The 9608-nt window shown below is 38.1% G+C and overlaps 1 protein-coding gene and 1 long non-coding RNA gene across 6 annotated transcripts in view; one reads left to right on the top strand and one right to left on the bottom strand.

Moving 5' to 3' along the window:
• ORC2 (origin recognition complex subunit 2) overlaps positions 1-9159 on the top strand; it is a 45201-nt gene extending 36042 nt beyond the window's left edge. For 4 of the 5 annotated variants that reach the window (XM_081815351.1, XM_081815350.1, XM_081815352.1 and 1 more), the window contains exons 14-16: positions 1041-1187; positions 1730-1901; positions 4436-5039. In XM_081815351.1, the coding sequence (XP_081671477.1) occupies positions 1041-1187; positions 1730-1901; positions 4436-4733 (617 nt within the window). In that variant the 3' untranslated portion in view covers positions 4734-5039. Of the gene's footprint in view, positions 1-1040; positions 1188-1729; positions 1902-4435; positions 5040-5171; positions 5291-7425 lie in introns of those variants that run through there. The other variant, XM_081815355.1, reaches the window with a different exon arrangement.
• Positions 1-9608, bottom strand: part of LOC145720744 (uncharacterized) — a 253598-nt gene that overhangs the window by 200675 nt on the left and 43315 nt on the right. The window lies entirely within an intron of this gene.

Genomic DNA, 9608 nt, shown 5'->3' on the forward strand with positions numbered 1-9608 from the left:
TTTTTTTAAAGATTTTATTTATTTATTTGAGACAGAGAGAATGAGAGAGACAGAGAGCACACGAGAGGGGGGAGGGTCAGAGGGAGAAGCAGGCTCCCTGCCGAGCAGGGAGCCCGATGCGGGACTCGATCCAGGGACTCCAGGATCATGACCTGAGCCGAAGGCAGTCGCTTAACCAACTGAGCCACCCAGGCGCCCCCGTTATGTCCTATTTCTTAACAACTCCAGAGAGACTTATCAATGGCTTTTGAACATGTATAGGACTTCTTCCATCATAAAAAAAGGTTTACCTGATTCTACTGCCCTTCTGTACTTCTATTTTCCTAGTTCAGTGATTTCAGAGTTTTTGAAGACATATCCTTTCTACTTTTTACCTATTTCCTTAATTTCTTACTTCTGTGCTACCTGAACTATATGCTTGAAAATCACCTGTAATTTTCTTACTAAACACAGGTGGCCTTGACTCATCCTTTGTTTATCTTGATCTCTGAAAGTATTTAATGGTTTTGACAGCCCCATCCTCCAAATTCTGCCTTCATTGACCTTTAAGACATTTTTTACTTCTCTGAGTTTCCTGATGCCTTGAGCAATATCCTAAATTCCACCCCTCCCTTCTTTTGTCTTCTTTGGCTTTTGTGATAATCAGGGTTTTCTCTCTTAATGCCTAGTGAGAACTTCTGGGGTGTGTGTGTGTCCCCTCTCCACTCCTGCGCTGCAGTGCAACATGTCTAGATTTACTTCCAACCCAGAATGCATCTTCCCTTATTTCCTGTGCCTTATTGAAACTGCTTTATGATATGATTCAGGTGCTAACCATTCAACACCCAGTCCTTACTGATTTTCAGTGAATTTCCTTAAGACTTTAATAATCTTTTGCCTCTTTTGAGAGGCTGATATCTTCTCAAATTACATACCTCTATGCAATAGTTACTTTGTCCCATACTATTCTTTGACACATCTTTTAATACACAGGCATTGTGTGTGGTAAGGACTTTACAAATATTCCTTGTAAATAATAATTGAATTGTCTTTCCTTTTAGATTCTTCTTTAGAACTCTTCCTTCTCATCCACAATTTGGATAGCCAAATGTTGAGAGGAGACAAAAGTCAGCAAATTATTGGACAATTGTCATCTTTACGTAACATATATCTTATAGCATCTATCGATCACCTCAATGCTCCTCTCAGTAAGTATTACCATTTTTCTTTCTCAGGATACCAGTTTTTAAAAATGTCTTCATGTTGTAAATCGCAACATTTTTATTGTTTCTCAGTACACTTTTTTTGTTGCATGCATAAAGTCACAGATTGCTAAAAATAAAAGTGTCCTCAATCTGATTCAGAACATTTCTTAGAAATAAAAATTCATATTGTAAAGGGGGTGTTTTACACCTGAAGTTTCATGAAGGAGAATAAACCCAATTATTATTTTGGTCTCTTTCCACTCTTTGTGGTATTGCAACATTTATGTTATGCATTTAATTCCGAGACTCTGATAATCCCTATGCCTTGGTAGCACTTACTTATTTTAAATTGTATTTAATATACAAATAAAGATTCAGGTGTTGATTGACAATTAGATTGTGAGGTACTGATATGGATGGGGAAATGGCAAAAATGAAAAATTTTCAGGATTCATTTTTTAACACTTTCTTTCCTAGAGTGGAATCTAGTAACACCACAATATGACTAATTAGTAACTCCTGTTTTCTTTAATCATATGCTATAGTGTGGGATCATGCAAAGCAGAGTCTTTATAACTGGCTCTGGTATGAAACTACTACATATAGTCCTTATACTGAAGAAACCTCCTATGAGAATTCTCTTCTGGTTAAACAATCTGGATCATTACCACTTAGTTCCCTAACTCATGTCTTACGAAGCCTTACCCCTAATGCAAGGTAAGAATGAAAACCATAGTTTCTTTTTTAAAAAACTCTACATTTTATGATATTCATGAGTAGCTTTTAATGACAATTCTAAAGTCTCTACTTAGTTTGCAGGATTAAAAGAAAGAGTAAAAAAGAGTTGCCAGTACTGGGTTATGCAATAGCCAGACTCCTTAACAATAGTGTCAGCATTTTTTTTTTTCCTTAATTTTTATATTTCTAAATAAGAGCATCTCAAGATAGTGGTCATTGTGGAGGAAAAATAATTTTGATGAATTTTACTTAAATCTAATGGTTATTTTTTTTTTTAAAGATTTTTTATTTATTTATTTGAGAGAGAGAGAATGAGAGAGAGAGCACATGAGAGGGGGGAAGGTCAGAGGGAGAAGCAGACTCCCTGCCGAGCAGGGAGCCCGATGTGGGACTCGATCCAGGGACTCCGGGATCGTGACCTGAGCTGAAGGCAGTCGCTTAACCAACTGAGCCACCCAGGCGCCCAATCTAATGGTTATTTTTAATTATATATTGAACACTGTCATATAAACATGGGACCCTTTACATGAAATAACTCCTTTGATCCTCACAACCACTCTAAGGTAGATAGCAAAGGGCACAGAGATTTTGATCCAAATCTGCCTGGCTCCCAAGCTCTTGCTTTTAAACATCTCTGTAATCTCTCCAGTGAAGCCTTTCAGCAGCCTCACCAAGAGGCATATCTGAATTAATAAAAGCTAAGAAAAGCTGGATACAGCATAAACTGGCAAAACATAAAGGGCACAATAATTAACCTATTGAAAAAAGCTTTGAGTAGCAGATTCCCCCCGCCAAAGCACAGAATTCTAGAACAATTTTTTTTTTTTTTTAAGATTTTATTTATTTATTTGACAGAGACACAGCGAGAGAGGGAACACAAGTAGGGGGAGCAGGAGAGGGAGAAGCAGGCTTCCCGCAGAGCAGGGAGCCCGATGTGGGGCTCCATCCCAGGACCCTGGGATCATGACCTGAGCCGAGGGCAGACGCTTAACGACTGAGCCACCCAGGCTCCCCTCTAGAACAATTTTAACAAGATGAAGTGTTTAACAACAACTAGCCCTGTTGAGAATAATTAAAATTTGAAAAGATGAAGAAAAATACTGTGTTCTTGGGTGAGTGGACTGAATATTATAAAGGTAGCAGCTCCTCCCAAATTAGGATGTATTAGACCTATAAATTAATCCGAACAGATGATTTTTCTTGTGTTTTAAATTTGACACAAAATGCAGTTTCTTAAAGAAGGAGGTGAGACTAGCAAAGTCTTTTTCTCCCAAGAGCAATGGCACTTCTAGTTAAGATGGTACAATACTTTTCACACTTTAATGATGAATTTTGTTACTCCATAAAGCTACTTTGTATACCTGAAGATTAGCATTGCATTAATATTGAAATGTGCATTAAATGACTAATCAAAGTTTCTATGGAATTGCAACCGAAAAAGTCTCATTCAGTCTTACTGTGCTTACTGTTAATGGACTAGTGCAAGTTGCTGTGTATAGCGTTGGGAATCTATGCAACATAAGTACTCTCAACATTAAAGATGACTCGCAGTGCTCTAAAGCAAGTAGTTTTTAGTTTGGCATACCCTAAATGTCTGTGTACTAGCCTCCACTGCTTTTTTTTTTTTTTTTTTAACTGCAATTTTGTTTCATTCTGCAAACTCCAATATCATTTAGTCTCTATTTGGTATGAATGTGATCAAAAACTTTAACCAACCTTTAGCTGTGGAGTCACTGGCAGTATCTAGTTATAATGTGGCCATTCAGATGATCCAAATATGCTTATAGTGCTTATTTTCTAGATTATCTTAAAAATGTAAATGTAAAGGATTAAAGTTTTTGCCACACCAAAGGACTTCTGGAAATCTTAGTGTGGGTGAGATGCTTTCAGCCCTAATCCACTTTGTACACTTCTGTCAAAATTGATATGTAAGAATATTTATGTACAATTTAGTGTGGAGGGATTTTTAACAATTAAAACTGGAAGTAATATAAACATCCAAAATGAGTAGGGCAATGGTAAATTTGTGGTACATGATAGGTGGGCAGCCATTAAAAATTTAGGAAGACTTTTTAATGATACAGGAAAATAAGTGAAAGGTGAGATGTAAAATAGTGTATACTATATATAAATGCATGAATTTGTGTTTCCACCTTGCTTCATTGACAAAGATTTGCAAAGGCAGCACACAAATATTTCCACATCAAATGTTAGTGGCTGTTATTTTAGGGTTATGACATTAATATTTTCCTCTACATTTTATTATATATTCCACATTTTCTAACTTGAACAACCCTGTAGCCTTAAAAAAAACTCCTAGATTTTCCTTAAAAGGAAATTTTAAAAAGCTTCTCCTTTTTAAGTAGGCCAGGATAGGATGTTCCCTGGAGAAAGGAACAGAAGAAAATACATACGGTTTAAACCAAGTATTTCACGTTATCTTTGTCTATTTTACTGTTGTCTTTTGATGTTAACGTTCTGGATTTGAATTCCTGTTTTGTTTTTTTCCTTAGGGGGATTTTCAGGCTACTAATAAAGTATCAGCTGGATAACCAGGATAACCCTTCTTACATTGGTATTTATGATATTAAATCGTGTGTGACTTTTGTTTCCCCCCATAAATTCCTTTTTCTGGAATCTAAGAATAGCACTGCAGTGTTTCACAGGAGCAGATACGTGGTTTGCTCCGGGATCAGTCTGTCTGCCACATGGCACATTTTCAAGAAGCCCCCCAGAGACACTGCTGAACAGGCCGTTTGCCAGTGCACGCCCAAAGACACATGTGGCCTGTTTTTACATTTCCTATGGTAACTGTGGATATGTGTCTACCAATTACATATATTTCATATGCTGGGCATCTTAGCAGATTTTCTTCCCCTTAGGTAAAAATGTGTTAATTTAGACAAAGATTTTAATAATCGTGCAGCTCTCTTGACTTACTAGTTCCTTCTTTAAAAGTCAACTTTATTCATGCTATTTAAAGCTGTCCACAAGATTTGTTTTACTTGGTCACAGATGACTGCTTTCAGCCAGTCAGTTCCCTTTAAGATGTAAGCCACAGCGTATAATACTTAAGTGTTCTCTAGTTTTGCTTCATCCAGAGGTACCTTTTTTTTTTTTTTTAATCCATACTGACTGACTGCTTTGACATACTATGGCAACAGCTTGTGTTCTTTGGTATGGGTACCCATATGTGGGGTCATGTCTTAAATGCTGACTTATGTTCACATCTCCTTTTGAACTCTCTAGGATTTTCTTTTCAAGATTTTTACCAACAGTGTCGAGAGGCATTCCTGGTCAATAGTGATCTGACACTTCGGGCCCAGTTAACGGAATTTAGGGACCACAAGCTTATAAGGACAAAGAAGGTGAGAGTTTTGCTATTACAGCATTATATGCTAGGATTACCTTATCTTTGTTTACTTAAGGACACTTATGCCTTTGACTCAACTTTGACAATAAAATGCAGGTTCCATGATGGGCCACAGGGATCCATTTAGGGGGTGTGCCATTTGAGTTCTATAGAAAGAGATAAAGTAGAAGTACTCAGCTTCAGAGCAGAAAACTTAGAGTTCTAGTTCAAGAGTAATAGGCCATTAGAAATAGCAGTCAAATAATTCTATTCCTTTTTTCCCCTCTTCCTTCTACCACATTCGTTAATTGGGTCTATATGGAGCACTAAGTATTAGGATATAGTAGTAAGCAAAAACCTAACTCCTTTCTGATAGAGCTTAAAGTCTAATGGAGGAGATGGACATTTGTCAAATAATCAAACACACGTAAAGCTTTAACTGTGGTGTCCTATGAGCAGAAAGACACATGGTTCTGAAAGACGTCAGAGTCACATTAGACCACTGAGCTGAGATCTAGAGGGAAATTGGGAGGTAACTGGTCAAAGAGAAAAACTGAAAGGCCAGTGTGCCCCAAGACGAGGCTGAAAAGACAATGACGTAAAGGCTAGCCCACACGCTACTTTTAGGCCAAGGAAAGGATTTTAATCTTCATTTGAAAATTAAGGGAAGTCATTAAAAAAAATTGTTCTGACTCTGGTACGGAGAATGGAATGGAGTAGAGTGGAGTAGGGATTGCTAAATGTCAAACACACAGAGACCAGCTAGGGAGGTGTGTTAGTAGTCATAGTTAGTAGGAGTAGTAGTTAGAGCTGATGGTAACTTGACTAGGATGAAGACAGAAAAGTGGTTGGAGATCAGATACACTTGAGAGGCAAAACTGACAAGAATTGATAGATTGGATATGAGCACCAAGGGAAAGTGTCAAGAATGATTTCTGGTGTCTGGCTTGCATAACCAGAGAAATGGTGAGATCACTGGATGAGAAACATTTTTGGGGAAACAGATCATGAGTTCCTGATGGTAGTGTTTGGACTTACTCTGTTTGACGTTCTTTTGAGATTTCCAAATGGAGATGTCAACTAGGCAACTGGGTTTCCTAGGAAAAGAAACCAGAGGAAAGATCTGAGCTAGAGCTAGATTAATCCCTGTGTATTTAGGTTGTAATGAAAACCAGGCATTGGTAGGAGAGAGATTAGAGGCCAGGAACTAAGCCTAGAAGTGTGACATTAATGGCCAAGAAGAAGATAAACGTGTAGAGGCAGGAGAAATAGCCAGACAGCCAGAAAGAAAACCAGAATATGATGTCATAGAAGCTAAGAGAAGCATGTTTTAAGAAAGAACAGTCAGCTGTGTCAGGTTCTGCTAAGAGGCCAAAAAGATGAAAACTGAAAATATGTATTGGATTCAGCAGTAAGGAATTCCTTGGTGGTCCAAACAGAAGGTCTTTTAATGACATGATAATGGTGGTAGTATCTAGGTTGGACTGGGTTGAGTGAAAGGTGAGGAAACAGACACCAGTAATTATTGACAACTCTTCTGGAAAGGTACAGAGGTTGGGTGATAGAAATGAGAGTTTAGCGAGGGTTATTTAAAAAGGGCAGCACCTGGCTGGCTCAGTCAGTAGAGCATGTGACTGTTGATCTCAGGGTCGTGAATTCCAGCCCACGTTGGGTGTAGAGATTACTTTTTAAATTTTTTTTTTAAAGATTTTATTTGAGAGAGAGCTTGAGCAGGGGGAAGGACAGAGGCAGAGGGACAAGCAGACTTCCCACTGAGTGGGGAGCTCAGGACCCTGGGATCACAACCTGAGCAGAAGGCAGATGCTTAACTGAGCCACCCAGGCACCTAGAGATTACTTTTTTAAAGGGGCGGGGGGGGGGGTGTATGGGGGGTGGAGATACCTGGATAAAAGAACAGAGAAATCAGTAGGGTAAGATTCTAGAAAGAGGAGGGTAAAGAGATCTACTCACCCTCTAGTCTTCTTTTCTACTATGAAGTGGTTTAACTATAAACTCAGTGTATTTAAATAGATAACCCTATGTACCCTTTTGCCTTAATCTTTACATTTCTATATTTCTATAAAATAATAAATGGTTCACCTATATCGCTTTACAAGTGACTAACACCCAGGGTATTCTCACTTCTTTTAGGGAACTGATGGAGTGGAATATCTATTAATTCCTGTGGACAATGGAACACTGAGTGATTTCCTGGAAAAGGAAGAAGAGGAGTCTTGAAGTTGTCCTTTACTCTTGAATCTTTTGTGGAAGGAGGGGTTGTACCCCAGCTGCCACTCCTCTAGTCTAAAGTGTTGTGTTTACATCTAACATTAGACTCTTCCAGTGTACAAGACTGAAGATGGGAGGGGAGGAATGTCATCAGTTAGAACCTTGATTAGCCTGGCTGGTGTACCATCTCTATACTATGCAGCGGTCCTCAAGTTGGAGAAAACGTGCCTTTCATTCATTACCTCTCTGGAGACTTCTTGCTGGAATGAACAGTGTGCTCAGGGACTATTTGGAGCTGGATGTTTTTGAATTCTTTTATACTGGAGATATTATTCCTAATTTTTTGAGGGCCTTTTAAACACTCCCAGAGCTGATTGTTTGCAAATGTGTTTGTTCCAGAGCATGGAAGTACAAAAACAGTGACATCACATAAATCTATTTGCTGTTCTGTCAGAGCTGACGAGTGTAAAGGCGGCAGATCATCTTCCTGTTCTTAAAAGGCTTAAAAAAGGTGTGTAAGACTGGGGAAGAGTAGGTGATCTAGCTTTCTCCTTTTGGATTTAGACTCCATGCTGGTGGGGTGGGGGAAGAGGGAATGACCCTCTTCAGTTGGGATAGTGGGAAAAGCATAATGAGCATATCGGGTGTATACCCACCTTAGAAAGCACATGAACAATAATCGTGATACTTGGAACAGCCAACATCTGCGCCATCACCTTCATGACACAAGTAAGAAGCCAGGCTACAGAAACACAGTCCTGAATTACATTTTAGGCATTGTTTTCAAGACAACAGGAAAAAAAAATGTAATTATTCTTGCATTGACATTTTTCTTCAATAACTTATGAGTAGCATATTAATGGCTGATTTTAATCTTGACTTCTCTATCAAGTAGACCCAAAACTCACTGTAAGATGTTTCGGTTTTTTTCTTAAAGTAACAATTTCAAGCCCTCTAAATATTTACACGAGCCTTTTTCCTTAGGAAAGAGAAAAAGGCTAACTTTGGCCACTGCTCAGCTTATAGTCTTCACATACTCTCTAAAATACTTCATACTTGGAAATGAAATTTTTCAATAAAATATCACTGTAATTGAAACTGCTGATGCGGTACATACTTTATTTTGTAAAGCCCTTTCATGAAACTGTTTCCCAAAATGCTCAGAATTTAAGTCTTTTCTCTTTGTGGCATATAATTTGTTAAATCCATGGATAAGGGTTTAGTCATATATAATCAAAATATTTTAAAAAACTAGTACATGAATTTGATTCTAAAAATTTTTGTTACCAAAGGATATTCAATAAAAAGTGAGTTTCCTTCCCCTTCACCGATCCAGTCCCTTACGCAACCAGTGATAGTTTATTCCTCCAGAGGTATTCTATGCACACGGAAGGGTATGTGTCTGTATCTCCTTTTAAAAACACAAATGGTAGCATATGATATGTGCTCGTTTGCACCTTGCTTTTTTTGCTTAATATATGTAGTTTATAACTTGTAGTATAAAAGGTATATAAAATCTTTAATGACCTAATATGCAAATTTTGCATTTGCCCCTAAATATCTACTGGTTTATTTTTATAATTTTTGTGTCCATACTACTAATAAGCAGTATGTGTCAACAGTCTATTAATAAATAAAAAGCCAATTTGGATAGAACCACTTTTTTATAGTACTGGTTTTTTACTAAAAATATTTTTAAGTCCTTCAAAAATTTATAAGTGCATCTTACAGATCTGAAGATCTGTAATTCTGCTAATTATTCTACACTCTTCATTAACTTGTTTCAGTATCAATGTTCCTTATACTCTTACCGGTTAAAGAGCTTGACTGCTAAGGCTCCCAACTTCTGTTACTTGCTTCTGACAAGAGTGAACAGACTGAAAACCTTGAAAGATTTTTCTGACTGCTCTTAATAAAATGGCCAAATCGGGGGACCTGGGTGGCTGAGTCGTTAAGCGTCTGCCTTCAGCTCAGGTCATGATCTCGGTGTCCCAGGATCGAGCCCCGCATTGGGCCCCTGCTCCACGGGGAGTCTGCTTCTCCCTCTGACTGCCGTTCCCCCTGCTTGTGCTCTCTCGGACGAATGAATAAATAAAATCTTAAAA

This window comes from Leptonychotes weddellii, chromosome 3, assembly GCF_054177405.1.
Source record: "Leptonychotes weddellii isolate Sample4059 chromosome 3, ASM5417740v2, whole genome shotgun sequence".
Classification (NCBI taxonomy): domain Eukaryota; kingdom Metazoa; phylum Chordata; class Mammalia; order Carnivora; family Phocidae; genus Leptonychotes; species Leptonychotes weddellii.